At 38.4% G+C, this 26,761-nt stretch overlaps 1 protein-coding gene across 1 annotated transcript; it reads right to left on the minus strand.

The window, feature by feature from the left end:
* Positions 1 to 901: 901 nt before the first annotated feature.
* ttpa (tocopherol (alpha) transfer protein) lies at positions 902 to 26,381 on the minus strand. The gene is made up of 6 exons (XM_053646567.1): positions 26,241 to 26,381; positions 7,437 to 7,685; positions 3,448 to 3,601; positions 3,072 to 3,265; positions 2,721 to 2,831; positions 902 to 1,296 (listed from the first exon to the last, which is right to left on the minus strand). The coding sequence occupies exons 1-6, from the start codon at positions 26,364 to 26,366 to the stop codon at positions 1,102 to 1,104; spliced, it is 1,029 nt and encodes a 342-aa protein (XP_053502542.1). The 5' UTR covers positions 26,367 to 26,381; the 3' UTR covers positions 902 to 1,101.
* Between the last annotated feature and the right edge of the window lie 380 nt (positions 26,382 to 26,761).

The following is a 26,761-nucleotide window of genomic DNA, read 5'->3' on the forward strand; positions in this document are numbered from 1 at the left end:
GTATTCACTCAAGAAATCCGGAAATATAAAGACTTCACAACATTAAAGTCCATAAATAAAGTCATGTGTAATAAAGTGGAATGACACGGGAAAAAAGTATTGAACACGCTAAGAAAAAGCAGTTCTCTAAGGCAAGGTAATGCGAGGAAGCAGCTGAAATCCGTAAGTAATTACACCCCCTATCTATGTAAATTAATATCAGATGGGTTAGTAAATTGATGGGCTATAAAAAGGCTTTTCGTTACCAAGGTGTCACACAAGAAACATCTCATGGTGGGTAAAAGCAAAGAGCGCTCCCATGACCTTCACACCCTTATTGTTGTGAAACATACTGATGGAATCAGATACAGACATATTTCAAAACTTCTCTAAATTCTTTATACATTTCTTAGGACCAGTAAGTGCTATGTTTATATACTCAGAGTTCTTATTCATTCATTGACTGTACTTTGAGCAGAAATGTTTATAATGTTGTTTTTATTGTTCATGATTACAAGCATTTCCAAAGAAAATCATTCATAGTAATTCATATGTGTATTGTGGAAAGTAGGTTCATTAATTTTGTGGTCTCTTGTGTACTTAAGTGTTTGTGTTCTTCCTCAGGTGTTGTTACCTGAATTTAATTGAAGTAGTGTAGATCACTGAGAGTACACTCTTTCTCTTTTCTAAGGCATAATAGACACCTTTTTGATTGAGCTTCTGGACTTCTGGTGTTTTATGCATCAAAATAGTGCTTTTTGTGCAGTTTTTAATCTCTGTAATGAACTGCCAAAGTTCCTGATGCAGTAAAATAAATCCAGCATGAGAAATATTTGTTATCTAAATAAATAAAAGAAATTCAGTTATTTTCACATGTACATAAATTAATCAACACCAACAGCAGTGAGAATACAACAGAAGCTGCACTGAAAAATCAGTTTATTATTGGCAGAGGCCTGCATGTGTGTTTATCCTCATGTCAGTCAAACCCTAAAACACTAAAGACTTGTTGCTATAAATGAACTCAATGAATAATAGACGCAACCATTTAATAAATTCTCCTTTCTGTAATATTGTAAAAGTGTGACGTTCAGTCAGAACATCATCGTGAGGGTGACATCATCAGCTCTCAGACGAGTTGCCTCCTGAATCCACACACAGACTCTGTAGGTAGCCTTCAGCCTGCAGAATGTGCTGTGTCCATTCCTCACACTGCTCGTCTACACTCGGCCCTGAGCCGCCCAGATCCAGCGGGAGGATGGACGGAGGGAAGAACTGAGCGAGGCTCATCGTGTACAAGCTGCTGTGGAAGTGAATCTACAGAACGAACACAGGTCTGTTATAAACACCTTCTCATTTATTATCACTCACCAACTGAATGCTAAAATCATTAACCCAGTGGCTTGGTATTTATAGAATTTGAGGAGGAAAGTGTTACATAAACAGCATTTAAGTCTTCTTTGTTAAATTGGTGTAATTGTGAAATTTCCTGAGATGATCCAGACAGGACTCAGTAATGGTGAAACTCTAAATAAGGTTCTTCTTCACCCCTCCTAATCACGAGGGATGGTGAGAATCACCTGGACGTCTTCAACGGTACATACAGAGACCTTCTACAACGTAACTAAGTGAATGTATGATTGTGGTATCTGGTGTATAAATTCTGCCTTGTTTATTACAGATCCAGAATTCTGTAAAGCTGTTTTGTGACAATATCACAATTGTTAAAAGTGCTATATAAATAAAACCAGATGGAGTTTAATGCATATTGTGATCATATAGACATTTTTCTCATTCTTTGATATTGGGGAGATGCCAGTGGCCATCAGGGGAGACACGGCTAAGGCTCTGCATACATTATGAAAACACCTGTGATACTAAAGTCAAGACATTGATTTGGAGCGCCTGTTCTTGGAAGGAAAACCTGTGAATCACCATAGGCCTTGTCTCAGGGTATTCCTAATAGACGGATTGTGTTTGGGGTCAGTACCCTATCGGAAAGAGATCGTTACCATGGGCATTAATATGCTGGGTAGCAGTGTGGTTCCATAGGGCTATGGGGCGACTGCCCCCTGGTGTAAGACCATATCCACCAACCGGAATTGAGCGTGTTCCATCTGGTCCTCAAGTTCTTCTTACCAGTCTTGAGACATCATTGCATGTTGGTTCTCTCAAACAATGTTGTATCAGTCAGCCATATTAAATCTCAGAGTGGCACAAGGTTGAACAACTCTCTCCCCCCTCTCTCTCTCTCTCACTCCCCCCCCTCCCTCTCTCCCCCCCCTCTCTCCCTCTCCCCCCCTCTCCCACCCCTCTCTCTCTCTCACCCCCCCCTCTCCCAACCCTCTCCCCCCCCCTCTCCCCCCCCTCTCTGGATAAGGGCTTAATATACTTTAGGAACTCTGGATATCCACCAGGGTTCCTTGTCCTTCAGATCCTACACCAGCTCAGTAAGAAGGTTCTAGGGAAAACATCTGCATATTTCAAAGCCATATTTTGTGACTTTGTTGAAGGTCTTGGCATGAGTGTTCAGGTGATTCTCACCGCCACTGGTACTGTAGTTTCCTGTGGTTCACAGAACTACAGTGCAAGCTGTTCAGGAGACACTGTTATTATTAATGAGTAGGGAACAATGTGTGAGATAAAGTGCATAAGGTGAAAGAACGATAGGTGTAAGGTAAATTGTGAAAGGTGAAGTGTGAAATAAGAACGGTGGAGAGTGAAAGGTGAAGTTTGCTGACCCTCTGTTTAATTTTGTCAGGCAGAAGTGGTTTGATCATACTGAACACGGGACGGAAGAATCGGGGCTCGTTTATGAAGTGGATCCCACGCACCTTTAAAGGAAACGAGTCCTGAGTAAACAAGAAGGAAAACATGATTATACATGTATGTTAAAAAATACTATTATCTGTTCACTGAACAGTGCAGGAGGATAGCTAGTGTAAATATGAGATAGTGAGTGCAAAATATAGAGTTTTTGGAGTTTTAACCAAACAATTCCAGCAGTAATTATAAATACTTCATTAACTCATTAACATCCTCTTTCTGTTCCAGTAAAATACTGAGGTAGAGAACCGTTTATAATGTTGTACCGTGAGGACACAGGAGATCTTCTTTGCCAGTGAGGGGGTGATTTGGAGGGCGTGAGAGAAACACCAGCCCTGAAGGTCAAAAATAGCTTTGAGTCCGTTTTTCTGAGTCTCACTCTCCTGGACAATCAGTTCAGATGTGATGAGACTGACACGGAAAACTTCATACCCTGAAAACTCTTTCGGATTCCACTGACCTGAGAACAGACAGATAAATAATAAACACGGTTCGTTTTTATACGTCACGCTTTTTCTCTCCGTCCTTCCTGAACCTCTTTTACATGTTTATGTTATCCTAGTAAAATAATCTCACCATCAGCTCTTTTTATTTTCTATATTATTCAAAATAAATGAATATTCTGAATATCTGAATACTGACCGATCCTGTAAATTAACACTCTGCTTCCGGCAGCATCTCTGGACCTGAGAACTGCGTGGTAATTGTTTTTCAGGAGGCCGATGATGGAGGACGGCTGCAGATTAGCGCTTATTTCAGGACACTCTTCTCTCCATTTATGATAATTAATCAATAACTGTGGAGAAACATCATCATAAATGTGTAATATATAAACCATGAATATATAAACATCACTGTAAAAAAAATACTGTATTTACAGTATTTTACTGGTAACCTGAGTGGCATGTGGTTTATGCTTTGTGTCACTGATCAGAAGGTTCTGTGTTCAAATCCCAGCACTGAAAGCTGTCAAGGTTGTGCAAGACCCGTACCTTTCAGAACAGTTGGGTCCTGCGTCAGCCAAATGAGCAAGTATACTGGGTTATGTGTTATTTTATACAACATTAAGATATTACAGTATTTTACTGTAAATATGACTATAAAATGTTTTACAGTACTTTACAGTAAACCCACGTTGCCAGTAAATTACAGTCAAATTTATAGCTATTTTTTTTAACAATGCAACAATAAAGAAGGTTCTGAGAACACAGTCAGGTTTCCACTATCAAGTTCTTCACAGTCACATACTCTCTGTAGATTTTCACTTTGTGACTCAATGCACATTTAGACCCGGATTATAATAGGGGCTCGGTGGGCCTGAGCTCGGACGCGGCCCTGGTTGGCTTCTGTTCACGTCAGCTGCGTGATTGACAAGTAAGAAGTAGCCTATATTAGACAAATAAAATTGAACTGAATTGAATTAGGGTGAGAACTCAGGAATATATACAAAGAACCATGTAGTGTCTACATACTGATCTTGATCTGTTTTCCGAGCAAAAATACGATTTTTTAATCATTTCAGGCAATCTGCAATATATTTTTCCCACCTCACACTGCCTCTTACGGTGCATCAGGAGAGCGCTGCTTTCCTAAACTGCCTTTAAAGTAGAACCAAAAATTGCTTGCAGTCTGCTATTATACAGGAGAGACTGAGGACATGTCCCTGGACTGTGTCATGGTCAGAGACATGGATTATCAAATAGTTAGCCTCTCGTAAGGCCATGAAGCAGAGCATCCAATGGTAAGTTCCTCTAAAGCTCATGCCAAACTCAAGACCCCCCGCAGTTCAATTCAATTCAATTTTATTTGTATAGCACTTTTCACAATGAACATTGTCTCAAAGCAGCTTTACAGAAACATATAAACACAGGATGGAGATTTTAAGTGTGAGAATTTATCCCTATTGAGCGAGCCGGTGGAGACGGTGGTGAGGAAAAAATCCCTGTGACGACATGAGGAAGAAACCTTGAGAGGAAGCAGACTCAGAAGGGAACCCGTCCTCATCTGGGGAACAACGGATAGTGTGAAAGTAAAGGGAAGTTCATTATGGTTTTATATGAAGTCTGTTCCCCTTTCCAGACATGGCCCGCTGCCTGGTTTCATTCAGCGAGATGAGGACCAGATTGCCGGGATGTAATGAGATTCTGAGGAGACAGCCGAGGTCCACTTGAAACGATTACGAGGAGATCTTCGATGAACATACCGTGGATGATGTAAAATTCCCAAGGCTGCACACTCAGTGTAAATCTGACAAGGTAGGACAAATCGACAGAACACCAGCTATTGTACCATTCAGAATAGCATGGGCTTGCAGTTAGACCAACGAGATTTTCAACTGCACAAAGAAATCAGGAAATCAGTCCACGGTGCCACAAAACACACGAAGGAAAGTCCATTATCCATAAATTGCAAAAAAAAAAGGTTTCACAGGAGGTCGTTAAAAAGAGTAATTTTAACATAAACACCCAAACCGGCGAGCAGCAATGTAAGTTTCCGACCCCGCCGGCGGGACTAACTGTACTGTACACAGCTCCTGTGTGTGCGTCGGTACTCCTGCGATATATCTTTGAAAGCTAGCGTTTATTCTTGTGATTGGATTGATATAAACCGTCTAAAGATACAATCACAACAGCAGCTACAATCAGCGTCTCTGTCAGACCACCAACATACAAACACACATGTCCTTTAGCTAGCAGCTTAGCAGAGGTCTACGACTGAGCCACAACACAAAACTCCGCATGTGAACAGTCAACAGAGACTTCATAAATAATCAAACACACGTACAGCTTCTGATTCAGAAACACAAGACTGTCTGAGTAAAGTGGGAATCGCTCCAGTTTTCAGGAGTAGTCTTCGTGTGTAGCCTGCGTTGTTCTCGCGCAGGTTCAGGAAGCCGTCCTGCGTAAACCGCACGGTGCACACGCAAACGCTCGGGTTGTACTGCTCAGGAACTGCGTCATAAATAAACAGTAACCACTGATTCCGTCTGTTTTCAGAAGGATAAACAAAGAGGTTTTGCTTTCGCACCGAAACACACAGTGTCTCTGCGACATGGCGCCTGAATTCACTGAAGCCCCGCCTTCTTTCTTTGCGCCTGCCTTTGGGCGGGATTGTGCTGATAGTGCACGCTGTGACGTAGAGAAATTACGGAAGTAAATCTGGACTTGGAACGAGGCGTTTCGGGGGGGTCTGGAGCAGTGCTCTCTGTTAGATAAAATAAACCCCTTTGGGTTTATGTGTTTTGGGACTTTGCAGATCTTATACATGGACAAACACATACATTACACTCGTACATTACACACACATTACACTCCCAAACAGAAGAAAAACAGGAAAAATAATGTTATGACCCCTTTAATTCTGCATCTATTGCAACTGCACTGTCTGAACAGCAGAGGTCCTAATCTGCACAACCCATAGAGTTAAACCATATATATATATATATATATATATATATATATATATATATATATATATCAGTCCAATATCTCTGGATCACAGTGACCTGCATGCAATAGAGGTAATACAGTTACACAACCACGTTATAACAGTTACATAGAGCTCTTCAGTAGCTTTCTGACGACACCAGCTCCACGCTGCTGTGATCTACGGTGCTAGAGATGAAGGTAGGGGCATTGGAGCTCTATTTCCAGGTAAAATGGGCTCTGCTACGGACATCGTTATGTTTCAATCGATCCTTTTATCAGGGTCAAATACTTAATTTATTCAAGAAAACTTTTCTGAGAATTTATAATTTCATTTATTACGGTGAACCTGTTGTACATTTTGTTTACAATATTAAGCCACTGTTCATAGCTGTTTTTGATTTATTTAGTTTTATACAGACAAAAATACACATTGTTTTGCACTTTTTTTGAATAAGAAATAAAAAAGAAGTGTTTTCAGTCAAAATCTTCATTCAAATTATGTTCAAAATTTTATTAAATCAAACCGAATGGAATTGAAATTGAAGCCACTATCGTGATCTGAGTCGCGGACCGGTGCGTACGACCAGATCTGCAGCGAATGCCACATTCTGCACTGTACACAGGTTCAAATCAACACTTACCATATCTACTGCACTTCCTGCAAATCAGACTGAAAACATCTAAAAATGATTTAGAAAATCATCACGTGTTAGGAGTGGCCAGGAATTTCACGATGGTGAAGAAATATACTAAATAAAACCACCATATGATCCGTACAGACATGTGAAGCACTCAAATTTGTTGTTTTGATCGAGTTATTGTCAACCAATCTGACCTGAAAATAAAATCCAATAAAACATTTGATATTTTTATTTATTTGATGTGGATTAAATCCGGTGTAGTCTTAAATCCTCATGTCCAGTGTTGTCTGCTCCTGCACTTTACTGTTTATTGTTGAACTGAAACCAAAAGCCTCCAGCGCTGATGTGTGATAATAAAAGAGTGGTGAGTTTAGTCTGTTTTTGATTTTATTCGACCTTTATCACACCATTAGCATTGTGTTAGTTGTAACAGAAATTTCTCAAATGTCTTAAAACGTGTCTTCAGAATGTCTTCACATGTCAGTATCACACAGTAAAGTTTTTATTATTTCAATGTGAGAGTTTCCATATGATAAATACATAAATGTACAGATGTTCTGACCTTCAGTGCCAATTCCACATCAAAGTCTCTGGCTCTCAGAAACCTGATCAGGAAGTTATCAGATAAATGAGGATGTGGTTTAACAACAGGCTCCTTCTCCGCTCTGCGTCTCAGCTCCAGCAGATACGGTTTAATCTGCTTGGATTCCACAGGAAGGTCATTTAATTCTGTAACACTTCCAGATTCTGAAGCCTTCATGACCATCGGAGGATCAGACGAGGATCCAGCTGTCTGAAACATGACTTTACCCTTAAACACACAAACTGCTGGAGTTTTAGTAAAACATTTACACACAGTGCCCTCACCCCTAATACACACACACACACACACACACACACACATCTCATTGCACAATGCTTAACAAAACAGAGAAGTATAGACCCCTGTCCCGTGTGTGTGTGTGTGTGTGTGTGTGCGTGTGTGTATGTGTGTGTGTGTGTGAGTGTGTGTGTGTGTGTGTGTGTGTGTGTGTGTGTGTTGTTTATTTGTCATCTGTGTGTGTACAGTGGTGTACAGTGGTGTAAAGTCCTCACATTAAAGCACTAAATCTTCACACATTTCCTCTTGGGTTCTCCAAATGTCTCTCGTTTTCTAAAAGTGCATATTTTAAAATCTTTTTTGTTTTGAGTCCCAGACAAAAACAAAGTTCACACACACACATACACACACACACACACACACACACACATTCCTGCAGTGAAAAGGGACATCTTGCCCCAGGAGGACAGTTTCGTAAAGCCCCGGGTTGAGTCACTGCGCCGTGTTTGTGTTTATTTCTCGGGACACGCGGCGGGATCTTTTTCCTGCACGCGCATCAGCCGAGCTGCATGATGACGTCACCGCCAGCAGCATCGCTACCTCGTGCGGTTTCGGTTTAAGCGCAGAGCCTCGGTTTATTTCTCATTTATTTTCCCTTTTAATTTATTTTATTTTATTCTTTCGATTTCAGGAGGAAGTGGTGTGTGTGTGTGTGTGTGTGTGTGTGTGTGTGAGATTCCTTCTTCATGTCAGGTAGGTGATTTTATTCAGCAGATCCTCCATGACTGAGAAGAATGAAGCTGCTGAGGGATTAAACACTTCACCCAAACACAATCACCATTTTCTCTTCATTTCTATGAATATTTGAATGATGTTATTGATGTTGTATGGTGTAGTGTATATGTGTGGTGTAGTGTATATATATGGTGTAGTGTATATGTAGGGTGTGTGTATATGTGTGGTGTAGTGTATATGTATGGTGTGTGAGTATATGTGTGGTGTAGTGTATATGTAGGGTGTAGTGTATATGTGTGGTGTAGTGTATATGTAGGGTGTAGTGTATATGTGTGGTGTAGTGTATATGTGTGGTGTAGTGTATATGTATGGTGTGTGAGTATATGTGTGGTGTAGTGTATATGTAGGCTGTAGTGTATATGTGTGGTGTAGTGTATATGTATGGTGTGTGAGTTTATGTGTGGTGTAGTGTATATGTAGGGTGTAGTGTATATGTATGGTGTAGTGTATATGTAGGGTGTGTGTATATGTATGGTGTAGTGTATATGTAGGGTGTAGTGTATATGTAGGGTGTGTGTATATGTGTGGTGTAGTGTATATGTAGGGTGTGTGTATATGTGTGGTGTAGTGTATATGTAGGGTGTGTGTGTATATGTATGGTGTAGTGTATATGTGTGGTGTAGTGTATATGTATGGTGTAGTGTATATGTGTGGTGTAGTGTATATGTATGGTGTAGTGTATATGTATGGTGTAGTGTATATGTATGGTGTGTGTATATGTGTGGTGTAGTGTACATGTGTGGTGTAGTGTATATGTGTGGTGTAGTGTATATGTGTGGTGTAGTGTATATGTATGGTGTGTGTATATGTGTGGTGTAGTGTATATGTGTGGTGTAGTGTATATGTATGGTGTAGTGTATATGTATTGTGTAGTGTATATGTGTGGTGTGTGTATATGTGTGGTGTAGTGTATATGTATGGTGTAGTGTATATGTATGGTGTAGTGTATATGTGTGGTGTGTGTATATGTGTGGTGTAGTGTATATGTGTGGTGTAGTGTATATGTGTGGTGTGTGTATATGTGTGGTGTAGTGTATATGTATGGTGTAGTGTATATGAATGGTGTAGTGTATATGTGTGGTGTAGTGTATATGTGTGGTGTAGTGTATATGAATGGTGTAGTGTATATGTAGGGTGTGTGTATATATGTAGGGTGTAGTGTATATGTATGGTGTGTGAGTATATCTGTGGTGTAGTGTATATGTGTGGTGTGTGTATATGTATGGTGTAGTGTATATGTAGGGTGTGTGTATATGTGTGGTGTAGTGTATATATATGGTGTGTGAGTATATGTGTGGTGTAGTGTATATGTAGGGTGTAGTGTATATGTGTAGTGTAGTGTATATGTAGGGTGTGTGTATATGTGTGGTGTAGTGTATATGTAGGGTGTGTGTATATGTGTGGTGTAGTGTATATGAATGGTGTAGTGTATATGTATGGTGTAGTGTATATGTGTGGTGTAGTGTATATGTATGGTGTAGTGTATATGTGTGGTGTAGTGTATATGTATGGTGTGTGTATATGTGTGGTGTAGTGTATATGTGTGGTGTAGTGTATATGTATGGTGTAGTGTATATGTAGGATGTGTGTATATGTATGGTGTGGTGTATATGTGTGGTGTAGTGTATATGTATGGTGTAGTGTATATGTGTGGTGTAGTGTATATGTATGGTGTGTGTATATGTGTGGTGTAGTGTATATGTAGGGTGTGTGAGTATATCTGTGGTGTAGTGTATATGAATGGTGTAGTGTATATGTATGGTGTAGTGTATATGTATGGTGTAGTGTATATGTGTGGTGTGTGTATATGTGTGGTGTAGTGTATATGTATGGTGTGTGTATATGTGTGGTGTAGTGTATATGTGTGGTGTAGTGTATATGTGTGGTGTAGTGTATATGAATGGTGTAGTGTATATGTGTGGTGTAGTGTATATGTGTGGTGTAGTGTATATGAATGGTGTAGTGTATATGTAGGGTGTGGTGTATATGTATGGTGTGTGAGTATATCTGTGGTGTAGTGTATATGTGTGGTGTAGTGTATATGTAGGGTGTGTGTATATGTATGGTGTAGTGTATATGTAGGGTGTGTGTATATGTGTGGTGTAGTGTATATATATGGTGTGTGAGTATATGTGTGGTGTAGTGTATACGTAGGGTGTAGTGTATATGTGTAGTGTAGTGTATATGTAGGGTGTGTGTATATGTGTGGTGTAGTGTATATGTAGGGTGTGTGTATATGTGTGGTGTAGTGTATATATATGGTGTGTGAGTATATGTGTGGTGTAGTGTATATGTAGGGTGTAGTGTATATGTGTAGTGTAGTGTATATGTAGGGTGTGTGTATATGTGTGGTGTAGTGTATATGTAGGGTGTAGTGTATATGTAGGGTGTGTGTATATGTGTGGTGTAGTGTATATGAATGGTGTAGTGTATATGTATGGTGTGTGTGTATATGTATGGTGTAGTGTATATGTGTGGTGTAGTGTATATGTGTGGTGTAGTGTATATGTATGGTGTGTGAGTTTATGTGTGGTGTAGTGTATATGTAGGGTGTAGTGTATATGTAGGGTGTGTGTATATGTATGGTGTAGTGTATATGTAGGGTGTAGTGTATATGTAGGGTGTGTGTATATGTGTGGTGTAGTGTATATGTAGGGTGTGTGTATATGTGTGGTGTAGTGTATATGTAGGGTGTGTGTGTATATGTATGGTGTAGTGTATATGTGTGGTGTAGTGTATATGTATGGTGTAGTGTATATGTGTGGTGTAGTGTATATGTATGGTGTGTGTATATGAATGGTGTAGTGTATATGTATGGTGTAGTGTATATGTGTGGTGTAGTGTATATGTATGGTGTGTGTATATGTGTGGTGTAGTGTACATGTGTGGTGTAGTGTATATGTGTGGTGTAGTGTATATGTATGGTGTGTGTATATGTGTGGTGTGTGTATATGTGTGGTGTAGTGTATATGTAGGGTGTGTGTATATGTATGGTGTAGTGTATATGTATGGTGTAGTGTATATGTATGGTGTGTGTATATGTGTGGTGTAGTGTACATGTGTGGTGTAGTGTATATGTGTGGTGTAGTGTATATGTGTGGTGTAGTGTATATGTATGGTGTGTGTATATGTGTGGTGTAGTGTATATGTGTGGTGTAGTGTATATGTATGGTGTAGTGTATATGTATTGTGTAGTGTATATGTGTGGTGTGTGTATATGTGTGGTGTAGTGTATATGTGTGGTGTAGTGTATATGTATGGTGTAGTGTATATGTATGGTGTAGTGTATATGTGTGGTGTGTGTATATGTGTGGTGTAGTGTATATGTGTGGTGTAGTGTATATGTGTGGTGTGTGTATATGTGTGGTGTAGTGTATATGTATGGTGTAGTGTATATGAATGGTGTAGTGTATATGTGTGGTGTAGTGTATATGTGTGGTGTAGTGTATATGAATGGTGTAGTGTATATGTAGGGTGTGTGTATATATGTAGGGTGTAGTGTATATGTATGGTGTGTGAGTATATCTGTGGTGTAGTGTATATGTGTGGTGTGTGTATATGTATGGTGTAGTGTATATGTAGGGTGTGTGTATATGTGTGGTGTAGTGTATATATATGGTGTGTGAGTATATGTGTGGTGTAGTGTATATGTAGGGTGTAGTGTATATGTGTAGTGTAGTGTATATGTAGGGTGTGTGTATATGTGTGGTGTAGTGTATATGTAGGGTGTGTGTATATGTGTGGTGTAGTGTATATGAATGGTGTAGTGTATATGTATGGTGTAGTGTATATGTGTGGTGTAGTGTATATGTATGGTGTAGTGTATATGTGTGGTGTAGTGTATATGTATGGTGTGTGTATATGTGTGGTGTAGTGTATATGTGTGGTGTAGTGTATATGTATGGTGTAGTGTATATGTAGGATGTGTGTATATGTATGGTGTGGTGTATATGTGTGGTGTAGTGTATATGTATGGTGTAGTGTATATGTGTGGTGTAGTGTATATGTATGGTGTGTGTATATGTGTGGTGTAGTGTATATGTAGGGTGTGTGAGTATATCTGTGGTGTAGTGTATATGAATGGTGTAGTGTATATGTATGGTGTAGTGTATATGTATGGTGTAGTGTATATGTGTGGTGTGTGTATATGTGTGGTGTAGTGTATATGTATGGTGTGTGTATATGTGTGGTGTAGTGTATATGTGTGGTGTAGTGTATATGTGTGGTGTAGTGTATATGAATGGTGTAGTGTATATGTGTGGTGTAGTGTATATGTGTGGTGTAGTGTATATGAATGGTGTAGTGTATATGTAGGGTGTGGTGTATATGTATGGTGTGTGAGTATATCTGTGGTGTAGTGTATATGTGTGGTGTAGTGTATATGTAGGGTGTGTGTATATGTATGGTGTAGTGTATATGTAGGGTGTGTGTATATGTGTGGTGTAGTGTATATATATGGTGTGTGAGTATATGTGTGGTGTAGTGTATACGTAGGGTGTAGTGTATATGTGTAGTGTAGTGTATATGTAGGGTGTGTGTATATGTGTGGTGTAGTGTATATGTAGGGTGTGTGTATATGTGTGGTGTAGTGTATATATATGGTGTGTGAGTATATGTGTGGTGTAGTGTATATGTAGGGTGTAGTGTATATGTGTAGTGTAGTGTATATGTAGGGTGTGTGTATATGTGTGGTGTAGTGTATATGTAGGGTGTAGTGTATATGTAGGGTGTGTGTATATGTGTGGTGTAGTGTATATGAATGGTGTAGTGTATATGTATGGTGTGTGTGTATATGTATGGTGTAGTGTATATGTGTGGTGTAGTGTATATGTGTGGTGTAGTGTATATGTATGGTGTGTGAGTTTATGTGTGGTGTAGTGTATATGTAGGGTGTAGTGTATATGTAGGGTGTGTGTATATGTATGGTGTAGTGTATATGTAGGGTGTAGTGTATATGTAGGGTGTGTGTATATGTGTGGTGTAGTGTATATGTAGGGTGTGTGTATATGTGTGGTGTAGTGTATATGTAGGGTGTGTGTGTATATGTATGGTGTAGTGTATATGTGTGGTGTAGTGTATATGTATGGTGTAGTGTATATGTGTGGTGTAGTGTATATGTATGGTGTGTGTATATGAATGGTGTAGTGTATATGTATGGTGTAGTGTATATGTGTGGTGTAGTGTATATGTATGGTGTGTGTATATGTGTGGTGTAGTGTACATGTGTGGTGTAGTGTATATGTGTGGTGTAGTGTATATGTATGGTGTGTGTATATGTGTGGTGTGTGTATATGTGTGGTGTAGTGTATATGTAGGGTGTGTGTATATGTATGGTGTAGTGTATATGTAGGGTGTGTGTATATGTGTGGTGTAGTGTATATGAATGGTGTAGTGTATATGTATGGTGTGTGTGTATATGTATGGTGTAGTGTATATGTGTGGTGTAGTGTATATGTATGGTGTGTGTATATGTGTGGTGTAGTGTATATGTGTGGTGTAGTGTATATGTAGGCTGTAGTGTATATGTGTGGTGTAGTGTATATGTATGGTGTGTGAGTTTATGTGTGGTGTAGTGTATATGTAGGGTGTAGTGTATATGTAGGGTGTGTGTATATGTATGGTGTAGTGTATATGTAGGGTGTAGTGTATATGTAGGGTGTGTGTATATGTGTGGTGTAGTGTATATGTAGGGTGTGTGTATATGTGTGGTGTAGTGTATATGTAGGGTGTGTGTATATGTGTGGTGTAGTGTATATGTAGGGTGTGTGTGTATATGTATGGTGTAGTGTATATGTGTGGTGTAGTGTATATGTATGGTGTAGTGTATATGTGTGGTGTAGTGTATATGTATGGTGTGTGTATATGTATGGTGTAGTGTATATGTATGGTGTAGTGTATATGTATGGTGTAGTGTATATGTGTGGTGTAGTGTATATGTATGGTGTAGTGTATATGTATGGTGTAGTGTATATGTGTGGTGTGTGTATATGTGTGGTGTAGTGTATATGTGTGGTGTAGTGTATATGTATGGTGTGTGTATATGTGTGGTGTAGTGTATATGAATGGTGTAGTGTATATGTGTGGTGTAGTGTATATGTAGGGTGTGTGTATATATGTAGGGTGTAGTGTATATGTATGGTGTGTGAGTATATCTGTGGTGTAGTGTATATGTGTGGTGTAGTGTATATGTAGGGTGTGTGTATATATGTAGGGTGTAGTGTATATGAATGGTGTAGTGTATATGTAGGGTGTGTGTATATATGTAGGGTGTAGTGTATATGTATGGTGTGTGAGTATATCTGTGGTGTAGTGTATATGTAGGGTGTGTGTATATATGTAGGGTGTAGTGTATATGTATGGTGTGTGAGTATATCTGTGGTGTAGTGTATATGTGTGGTGTAGTGTATATGTAGGGTGTGTGTATATATGTGTGGTGTAGTGTATATGAATGGTGTAGTGTATATGTAGGGTGTGTGTATATATGTAGGGTGTAGTGTATATGTATGGTGTGTGAGTATATCTGTGGTGTAGTGTATATGTGTGGTGTAGTGTATATGTAGGGTGTGTGTATATGTATGGTGTAGTGTATATGTAGGGTGTGTGTATATGTGTGGTGTAGTGTATATATATGGTGTGTGAGTATATGTGTGGTGTAGTGTATATGTAGGGTGTAGTGTATATGTGTAGTGTAGTGTATATGTAGGGTGTGTGTATATGTGTGGTGTAGTGTATATGTAGGGTGTAGTGTATATGTAGGGTGTGTGTATATGTATGGTGTAGTGTATATGTAGGGTGTGTGTATATGTGTGGTGTAGTGTATATGAATGGTGTAGTGTATATGTATGGTGTGTGTGTATATGTATGGTGTAGTGTATATGTGTGGTGTAGTGTATATGTGTGGTGTAGTGTATATGAATGGTGTAGTGTATATGTAGGGTGTGTGTATATATGTAGGGTGTAGTGTATATGTATGGTGTGTGAGTATATCTGTGGTGTAGTGTATATGTGTGGTGTAGTGTATATGTAGGGTGTGTGTATATGTATGGTGTAGTGTATATGTAGGGTGTGTGTATATGTGTGGTGTAGTGTATATATATGGTGTGTGAGTATATGTGTGGTGTAGTGTATATGTAGGGTGTAGTGTATATGTGTAGTGTAGTGTATATGTAGGGTGTAGTGTATATGTAGGGTGTGTGTATATGTATGGTGTAGTGTATATGTAGGGTGTGTGTATATGTGTGGTGTAGTGTATATGAATGGTGTAGTGTATATGTATGGTGTAGTGTATATGTGTGGTGTAGTGTATATTTCAATTTAATTTCAATTTTATTTTATTTGTATAGCGCTTTTTACAATAGACATTGTCTCAAAGCAGCTTTACAGAAATATCAACATGGTATACAGATATTAAAGGTGCAAATTTATCCCAACTGAGCAAGCCACTGAGTGGCGACGGTGGCAAGGAAAAACTCCCTAAGATGTTTTAAGAGGAAGAAACCTTGAGAGGAACCCGACCCAGAAGGGAACCCATCCTCATCTGGGTAACAACAGACAGCGCGAAAAAGTTCATTATGGATTTATATGAAGTCTGTATGGCCTTAGGAGCAGCCGTAGTCCCAGCAGTCTGGAATTAGAGAAGATTTGAGCTCCATCCAGAGGCAGAAAGGATCTGGATCTCTAGTATCTCCATAAATTCATGTGGGGCTCGGCGAAAGGAGGGAGGGAGAAAAAAGATTATTATGACTGCGAAGTAGTAGAACAGAATCTAGTCAGGGTAGGCTTGAGTAAACAAATACGTTTTAAGCCTAGACTTAAACACTGAGACTGTGTCTGAGTCCCGAACACTAATAGGAAGACTGTTCCATAACTGTGGGGCTCTATAAGAGAAAGCTCTTCCCCCTGCTGTAGCCTTCACTATTCGAGGTACCGTCAAATAGCCTGCATCTTTTGATCTAAGTAGGCGTGGCGGATTATATAAAACCAAAAGGTCGCTTAGATATTGTGGCGCGAGACCATTTAGTGCTTTATAGGTTAATAAAAGTATTTTATAGTTAATGCGAGATTTTACTGGGAGCCAATGCAGTATTGATAATATCGGTGTGATATGGTCGTACCTTCTAGTTCTAGTTAGGACTCTAGCAGCTGCATTCTGGACTAACTGGAGCTTATTTATATTCCTACTGGAACATCCAGACAGTAAGGCATTACAGTAATCTAATCTAGAGGTGACGAATGCATGAACTAGTATTTCTGCATCATGTAGTGACAATATGTTTCTTATTTTAGAAATATTTCTGAGATGAAAGAAGGCTATCCTAGTAATATTATCTACATGAGCATCAAATGATAGGCTGGAGTCAATAATCACTCCAAGGTCTTTAACTGCTGCACATGATGAAACAGAAAGACCATCCAGAGTAACCATGTGATCAGAAAGATTACTTCTAGCTACACGTGGGCCTAATAAAAGTATTTCTGTTTTATCAGAATTAAGTAGAAGGAAGTTAGTTAACATCCAATGTCTAATGTCCTTTACACAATATATGTATGGTGTAGTGTATATGTGTGGTGTAGTGTATATGTATGGTGTGTGTATATGTGTGGTGTAGTGTATATGTGTGGTGTAGTGTATATGTATGGTGTGTGAGTTTATGTGTGGTGTAGTGTATATGTAGGGTGTAGTGTATATGTATGGTGTAGTGTATATGTAGGGTGTGTGTATATGTAGGGTGTAGTGTATATGTAGGGTGTAGTGTATATGTAGGGTGTGTGTATATGTGTGGTGTAGTGTATATGTAGGGTGTGTGTATATGTGTGGTGTAGTGTATATGTAGGGTGTGTGTGTATATGTATGGTGTAGTGTATATGTGTGGTGTAGTGTATATGTATGGTGTAGTGTATATGTATGGTGTAGTGTATATGTGTGGTGTAGTGTATATGTATGGTGTGTGTATATGTGTGGTGTAGTGTACATGTGTGGTGTAGTGTATATGTGTGGTGTAGTGTATATGTATGGTGTGTGTATATGTGTGGTGTGTGTATATGTGTGGTGTAGTGTATATGTATGGTGTGTGTGTATATGTATGGTGTAGTGTATATGTGTGGTGTAGTGTATATGTATGGTGTAGTGTATATGTATGGTGTGTGTATATGTGTGGTGTGTGTATATGTGTGGTGTAGTGTATATGTGTGGTGTAGTGTATATGAATGGTGTAGTGTATATGTGTGGTGTAGTGTATATGTGTGGTGTAGTGTATATGAATGGTGTAGTGTATATGTAGGGTGTGTGTATATATGTAGGGTGTAGTGTATATGTATGGTGTGTGAGTATATCTGTGGTGTAGTGTATATGTGTGGTGTAGTGTATATGTAGGGTGTGTGTATATGTATGGTGTAGTGTATATGTAGGGTGTGTGTATATGTGTGGTGTAGTGTATATATATGGTGTGTGAGTATATGTGTGGTGTAGTGTATATGTAGGGTGTAGTGTATATGTGTAGTGTAGTGTATATGTAGGGTGTGTGTATATGTGTGGTGTAGTGTATATGTAGGGTGTAGTGTATATGTAGGGTGTGTGTATATGTATGGTGTAGTGTATATGTAGGGTGTGTGTATATGTGTGGTGTAGTGTATATGAATGGTGTAGTGTATATGTATGGTGTGTGTGTATATGTATGGTGTAGTGTATATGTGTGGTGTAGTGTATATGTATGGTGTAGTGTATATGTGTGGTGTAGTGTATATGTATGGTGTGTGTATATGTGTGGTGTAGTGTATATGTGTGGTGTAGTGTATATGTATGGTGTAGTGTATATGTGTGGTGTAGTGTATATGTAGGGTGTGTGTATATGTATGGTGTGGTGTATATGTGTGGTGTAGTGTATATGTATGGTGTAGTGTATATGTGTGGTGTAGTGTATATGTATGGTGTGTGTATATGTGTGGTGTAGTGTATATGTAGGGTGTGTGAGTATATCTGTGGTGTAGTGTATATGAATGGTGTAGTGTATATGTATGGTGTAGTGTATATGTATGGTGTAGTGTATATGTAGGGTGTAGTGTATATGTATGGTGTTGTATATATGTAGGGTGTGTGTATATGTATGGTGTAGTGTATATGTATGGTGTAGTGTATATGTAGGGTGTGTGTATATGTATGGTGTAGTGTATATGTGTGGTGTAGTGTATATGTAGGGTGTGTGAGTATATCTGTGGTGTAGTGTATATGTAGGGTGTAGTGTATATGTAGGGTGTAGTGTATATGTAGGGTGTGTGTATATGTATGGTGTAGTGTATATGTAGGGTGTAGTGTATATGTAGGGTGTGTGTATATGTATGGTGTGTGAGTATATCTGTGGTGTAGTGTATATGTAGGGTGTAGTGTATATGTAGGGTGTGTGTATATGTATGGTGTAGTGTATATGTAGGGTGTGTGTATATGTATGGTGTGTGTGTATATGTATGGTGTAGTGTATATGTGTGGTGTAGTGTATATGTGTGGTGTAGTGTATATGTATGGTGTGTGTGTATATGTAGGGTGTAGTGTATATGAATGGTGTAGTGTATATGTATGGTGTGTGTGTATATGTAGGGTGTAGTGTATATGTATGGTGTAGTGTATATGTAGGGTGTGTGTATATGTATGGTGTGTGTGTATATGTAGGGTGTAGTGTATATGTATGGTGTAGTGTATATGTAGGGTGTGTGTATATGTATGGTGTAGTGTATATGTATGGTGTAGTGTATATGTATGGTGTGTGTATATGTGTGGTGTAGTGTATATGTAGGGTGTGTGTATATGTATGGTGTAGTGTATATGTATGGTGTGTGTATATGTAGGGTGTGTGTATATGTATGGTGTGTGTATATGTAGGGTGTGTGTATATGTGTGGTGTAGTGTATATGTATGGTGTAGTGTATATGTATGGTGTGTGTATATGTATGGTGTGTGTATATGTGTGGTGTAGTGTATATGTATGGTGTGTGTGTATATGTATGGTGTAGTGTATATGTGTGGTGTAGTGTATATGTGTGGTGTGTGTGTGTGTGTGTATATGTATGGTGTAGTGTATATGTGTGGTGTGGTGTATATGTGTGGTGTAGTGTATATGTATGGTGTGTGTATATGTGTGGTGTGTGTATATGTGTGGTGTAGTGTATATGTGTGGTGTAGCGTATATGTATGGTGTGTGTATATGTGTGGTGTAGTGTATATGTATGGTGTGTGTATATGTATGGTGTGTGTATATGTAGGGTGTGTGTATATGTATGGTGTGTGTATATGTAGGGTGTGTGTATATGTGTGGTGTAGTGTATATGTATGGTGTAGTGTATATGTATGGTGTGTGTATATGTATGGTGTGTGTATATGTGTGGTGTAGTGTATATGTATGGTGTGTGTGTATATGTATGGTGTAGTGTATATGTGTGGTGTAGTGTATATGTGTGGTGTGGTGTATATGTGTGGTGTAGTGTATATGTATGGTGTAGTGTATATGTATGGTGTGTGTATATGTGTGGTGTAGTGTATATGTATGGTGTGTGTATATGTGTGGTGTAGTGTATATGTATGGTGTAGTGTATATGTATGGTGTGTGTGTATATGTGTGGTGTAGTGTATATGTGTGGTGTGGTGTATATGTGTGGTGTATTGTATATGTAGGGTGTAGTGTATATGTGTGGTATAGTGTATATGTATGGTGTGTGTGTATATGTGTGGTGTAGTGTATATGTATGGTGTGTGTATATGTGTGGTGTAGTGTATATGTGTGGTGTAGTGTATATGTATGGTGTGTGTGTATATGTATGGTGTAGTGTATATGTGTGGTGTAGTGTATATGTGTGGTGTAGTGTATATGTATGGTGTGTGTATATGTGTGGTGTAGTGTATATGTGTGGTGTAGTGTATATGTATGGTGTAGTGTATATGTGTGGTGTGTGTATATGTGTGGTGTAGTGTATATGTGTGGTGTAGTGTATATGTGTGGTGTAGTGTATATGTAGGGTGTGTGTATATATGTAGGGTGTAGTGTATATGTATGGTGTGTGAGTATATCTGTGGTGTAGTGTATATGTAGGGTGTAGTGTATATGTAGGGTGTGTGTATATGTATGGTGTAGTGTATATGTAGGGTGTGTGTATATGTGTGGTGTAGTGTATATGTATGGTGTGTGAGTATATCTGTGGTGTAGTGTATATGTAGGGTGTGTGTATATGTGTGGTGTAGTGTATATGTAGGGTGTGTGTATATGTATGGTGTAGTGTATATGTAGGGTGTGTGTATATGTGTGGTGTAGTGTATATGTATGGTGTGTGAGTATATGTGTGGTGTAGTGTATATGTAGGGTGTAGTGTATATGTGTAGTGTAGTGTATATGTAGGGTGTGTGTATATGTGTGGTGTAGTGTATATGTAGGGTGTGTGTATATGTGTGGTGTAGTGTATATGTAGGGTGTGTGTATATGTATGGTGTAGTGTATATGTAGGGTGTGTGTATATGTATGGTGTGTGTGTATATGTATGGTGTAGTGTATATGTGTGGTGTAGTGTATATGTATGGTGTAGTGTATATGTGTGGTGTAGTGTATATGTGTGGTGTAGTGTATATGTATGGTGTGTGTATATGTGTGGTGTAGTGTATATGTATGGTGTAGTGTATATGTGTGGTGTAGTGTATATGTAGGGTGTGTGTATATGTATGGTGTAGTGTATATGTGTGGTGTAGTGTATATGTAGGGTGTGTGTATATGTGTGGTGTAGTGTATATGTATGGTGTGTGTATATGTGTGGTGTAGTGTATATGTATGGTGTAGTGTATATGTGTGGTGTAGTGTATATGTATGGTGTGTGTATATGTGTGGTGTAGTGTATATGTAGGGTGTGTGAGTATATCTGTGGTGTAGTGTATATGTAGGGTGTAGTGTATATGTAGGGTGTGTGTATATGTATGGTGTAGTGTATATGTGTGGTGTAGTGTATATGTGTGGTGTAGTGTATATGAATGGTGTAGTGTATATGTAGGGTGTGTGTATATATGTAGGGTGTAGTGTATATGTATGGTGTGTGAGTATATCTGTGGTGTAGTGTATATGTATGGTGTGTGTATATGTGTGGTGTAGTGTATATGTATGGTGTAGTGTATATGTGTGGTGTAGTGTATATGTAGGGTGTGTGTATATGTGTGGTGTAGTGTATATGTATGGTGTGTGTATATGTGTGGTGTAGTGTATATGTATGGTGTAGTGTATATGTGTGGTGTAGTGTATATGTAGGGTGTGTGTATATGTGTGGTGTAGTGTATATGTATGGTGTGTGTATATGTGTGGTGTAGTGTATATGTAGGGTGTAGTGTATATGTAGGGTGTGTGTATATGTATGGTGTAGTGTATATGTAGGGTGTGTGTATATGTATGGTGTAGTGTATATGTGTGGTGTAGTGTATATGTGTGGTGTAGTGTATATGAATGGTGTAGTGTATATGTAGGGTGTGTGTATATATGTAGGGTGTAGTGTATATGTATGGTGTGTGAGTATATCTGTGGTGTAGTGTATATGTAGGGTGTAGTGTATATGTAGGGTGTGTGTATATGTATGGTGTAGTGTATATGTAGGGTGTGTGTATATGTGTGGTGTAGTGTATATGTAGGGTGTGTGTATATGTAGGGTGTAGTGTATATGAATGGTGTAGTGTATATGTATGGTGTGTGTGTATATGTAGGGTGTGTGTATATGTATGGTGTGTGTGTATAGGTAGGGTGTAGTGTTTATGTATGGTGTAGTGTATATGTAGGGTGTGTGTATATGTATGGTGTAGTGTATATGTATGGTGTAGTGTATATGTCTGGTGTGTGTATATGTGTGGTGTAGTGTATATGTGTGGTCTAGTGTATATGTAGGGTGTAGTGTATATGTATGGTGTAGTGTATATGTAGGGTGTGTGTATATGTATGGTGTAGTGTATATGTGTGGTGTAGTGTATATGTATGGTGTGTGTGTATATGTGTGGTGTAGTGTATATGTATGGTGTAGTGTATATGTATGGTGTGTGTATATGTAGGGTGTGTGTATATGTGTGGTGTAGTGTATATGTATGGTGTAGTGTATATGTATGGTGTGTGTATATGTATGGTGTGTGTGTATATGTATGGAGTGTGTATATGTGTGGTGTAGTGTATATGTGTGGTGTGGTGTATATGTGTGGTGTAGTGTATATGTGTGGTGTAGTGTATATGTATGGTGTAGTGTATATGTATGGTGTGTGTATATGTGTGGTGTAGTGTATATGTGTGGTGTAGTGTATATGTATGGTATGTGTATATGTGTGGTGTAGTGTATATGTGTGGTGTAGTGTATATGAATGGTGTAGTGTATATGTAGGGTGTGTGTATATATGTAGGGTGTAGTGTATATGTATGGTGTGTGAGTATATCTGTGGTGTAGTGTATATGTATGGTGTGTGTGTATATGTGTGGTGTAGTGTATATGTATGGTGTAGTGTATATGTATGGTGTGTGTATATGTATGGTGTGTGTATATGTGTGGTGTAGTGTATATGTGTGGTGTAGTGTATATGTATGGTGTAGTGTATATGTATGGTGTGTGTATATGTATGGTGTGTGTGTATATGTATGGAGTGTGTATATGTGTGGTGTGGTGTATATGTGTGGTGTGGTGTATATGTGTGGTGTAGTGTATATGTGTGGTGTAGTGTATATGTATGGTGTAGTGTATATGTATGGTGTAGTGTATATGTGTGGTGTAGTGTATATGTATGGTGTGTGTATATGTATGGTGTAGTGTATATGTGTGGTGTAGTGTATATGTGTGGTGTAGTGTATATGAATGGTGTAGTGTATATGTAGGGTGTGTGTATATATGTAGGGTGTAGTGTATATGTATGGTGTGTGAGTATATCTGTGGTGTAGTGTATATGTAGGGTGTAGTGTATATGTAAGGTGTAGTGTATATGTATGGTGTAGTGTATATGTAGGGTGTGTGTATATGTGTGGTGTAGTGTATATGTATGGTGTGTGTATATGTATGGTGTAGTGTATATGTATGGTGTAGTGTTTGTAGATCAGTGATGCACCTCTCGGTATATGATTTTAATCCGTGTAGGGTTTTGATCAGGAAGGAATTTGACAGATGTGTGATCTATTTTTAATGCTGAACATCAGAATTTCAGAAGTATGTGGTATAAAATGGATGCTCAGTCCAAGAGAACCACAGTCTGATATTTAGTCTTTATTAAAGTCTGATTCTGTACCACACACAGACTGATTAGACGTATCAGACTCCACCTCTGCGTGTTCGCAGCGCACCTTGATTTAATGTTTAATCAATTAAGGCACGCGGTGAATGCTAAGAGCGGAGCCTCCTGTCCTCAACTACATCAATTAATACATTTATTTCATAATATTTCATAATATATTGTCATTATATCTATCTACATCACCAGCATTTTATTCTGGCAGAGCTGCTGAGTTCTGGACTGTGATTGGTTCAGGAGCTGTTTATTAATTCTTTATAACGGGTTTATATTAATGCGCTCGAGCTAATACGTTATGGTTTCTATAGTAACGGCTAGTTCACAGGGATGTGTACAGCGCATGCTCCACTGATAATAAACTGATTAAAAAATAATAGTTGATGTGCTTAATTTTTATGTTCTTTATGTAACGTGTATGGAAGGAGTCTCCAGTGTCAGCGCTGTGTAACAGTCAGAGGTGAAGCTGTAACTTTAACTTTTCCCAAATCTTCATCACAGAGTTTACACTTCACTACTGTTTCTCACTAACACCACAACGTCAAGCTTCTTGCGGTTTCTCAGTAACATGATAGGTTGCAATCATGGTTGAGAGAATAAAGAGAGAGAATAAAGAGAGAGAATAAAGAGAGAGGGAATAAAGAGAGAGAATAAAGAGAGAGGGAATAAAGAGAGAATAAAGAGAGAGAGAATAAAGAGAGAGAATACAGAGAGAGAGAATAAAGAGAGGGAATAAAGAGAGAATAAAGAGAGAGGGAATAAAGAGAGAGAGAATAAAGAGAGGGAATAAAGAGAGAGAATAAGAGAGAGAATAAAGAGAGAGAATAAAGAGAGGGAATAAAGAGAGAGAATAAAGAGAGGGAATAAAGAGAGAATTAAGAGAGAATAAAGAGAGGGAATAAAGAGAGAGAGAATAAAGAGTGAGAATAAAGAGAGGGAATAAAGAGAGGGAATAAAGAGAGAGGGAATAAAGAGAGAGATAATAAAGAGAGAGAATAAAGAGAGGGAATAAAGAGAGAGAGAATAAAGAGTGAAAATAAAGAGAGGGAATAAAGAGAGGGAATAAAGAGAGGGAATAAAGAGAGGGAATAAAGAGAGAATTAAGAGAGAATAAAGAGAGGGAATAAAGAGAGAGAGAATAAAGAGTGAGAATAAAGAGAGGGAATAAATAGAGGGAATAAAGAGAGAATAAAGAGAGAGGGAATAAAGAGAGAGGGAATAAAGAGAGAGGATAGAGAGAGGGAATAAAGAGAGTGAGAATAAAGAGAGGGAATAAAGAGAGGGAATAAAGAGAGGGAATAAAGAGAGAATAAAGAGAGGGAATAAAGAGAGAGAATAAAGAGAGGGAATAAAGAGAGGGAATAAAGAGAGTGAGAATAAAGAGAGGGAATAAAGAGAGGGAATAAAGAGAGGGAATAAAGAGAGAATAAAGAGAGGGAATAAAGAGAGAGAATAAAGAGAGGGAATAAAGAGAGAATAAAGAGAGGGAATAAAGAGAGAGAATAAAGAGAGGGAATAGAGAGAGGGAATAAAGAGAGGGAATAAAGAGAGAATAAAGAGAGGGAATAAAGAGAGAGAATAAAGAGAGGGAATAAAGAGAGAATAAAGAGAGGGAATAAAGAGAGAGAATAAAGAGAGGGAATAGAGAGAGGGAATAAAGAGAGAGAATAAAGAGAGGGATGGTGAGGGAATGAGTGTTTATAGCTGCTATAACGTAAGTGGGAACAGGAACTCGTCTCATGAATATTAAGTTTATCTATAAATAGCTCAAAAGTATGAATTTTGAATAGATTAAACAGTAACACACACAATGTTTATTAATTACTTCATTCTGATGTGTTTACTCTGATGTGTTTACTCTGATGTGTTTACTCTGTGTGTAGTGTGAAAGAATTTAGTTTTTGCAATAAAATAACTCAGACATGTTTGCACAATGTGATATTTATCCTGCAGTAACTCTGTGAAAACGTTGTTAATGAAGTTCATTTACAGTTAAATCTGGGTTTATTAACTGTAAAGGTAACGTAACAGAATGTCAGTGAACTGTAAACAGAAGGGGGGGTCCTGAGGCACTCTAACAACACAAAACTTTATAGTGTTATCAATTTACTGTGCAGTGATATAAAGGCAATATAAAGTGACAATTCTGCCATAAGAACATACACCAGCCTGTCCTGTCCTGTCCTGTCCTGCCCTGCCCTGTCCTGTGTCTACGGTATCTCATTAAATTAAACACATGGAAGTAGAGACATGTACACAACTTATCTACATTAGCTTACTGAATTAAACTGATAGCGACACCACTGAACTACACTGAATTCATGTGTTCATCATAAACCCTGCATATTTAATGAGTATATTCTACTCGCAAAAACACAACGAACAGTATGCACACACACACACACACACACACACACACACACACACACAGACAAATCTGTAACAATACTGCATGTTACTGAAGATAAAATGAATTAATTACCTACATAATTTAGAAATAGAGGTCTTCTCTTCTGTCCTGCGTAGATGTGGGGTGAAGATTTAAGATGCCTGATATCCATATGATTGTACGTAGCTGTACTAGTTGGACCAGTTTGTCTGGCTACATGCATCGAGTATTCACAATACATTCGTACAAAACGAAAGAAAAACGATTATAATGCAGAGACGCAGAGAAGTGTTTACATTAGAGTTATAATGTGGTGGGCGTTATCTTTCTTTTCACAGAGTGTGTGTGTTGAGCACAGTTATACCACAGCACAGGTGAATTCTTCAATCAGAAGGTGTTTTTTATATTTTTTATATTTGTTTTTTAATTTTCTATAGCAGCATGGATCTGAATATTTACAACTGTAAATAACCGTAAAAGCTGTTTATTTTCTTTCCTGTAAGAGATGTAATCAGCTATATGTTGAAGAAACCAGGAGGAAATTGGCTGATCTTTTTCTCGAGCACTTTCACACCATCAGAATGAAGGATTTCTCCTTTCCAGTGGCAAGACACTTCA

The sequence above is a fragment of the Ictalurus furcatus genome, chromosome 17 (genome assembly GCF_023375685.1).
Source record: "Ictalurus furcatus strain D&B chromosome 17, Billie_1.0, whole genome shotgun sequence".
In the NCBI taxonomy this organism is placed as follows: domain Eukaryota; kingdom Metazoa; phylum Chordata; class Actinopteri; order Siluriformes; family Ictaluridae; genus Ictalurus; species Ictalurus furcatus.

Coding starts and splice junctions, on each gene's coding strand:
- ttpa (XM_053646567.1), bottom strand. CDS start 26,366: ATGCATGTAGCCAGACAAACTGGTCCAACTAGTACAGCTACGTACAAT. Junction 3,266..3,447: donor AGTGTTAATTTACAGGATCG/GTCAGTATTCAG, acceptor GTCTGTTCTCAG/GTCAGTGGAATCCGAAAGAG. Junction 2,832..3,071: donor AGATCTCCTGTGTCCTCACG/GTACAACATTAT, acceptor TTGTTTACTCAG/GACTCGTTTCCTTTAAAGGT.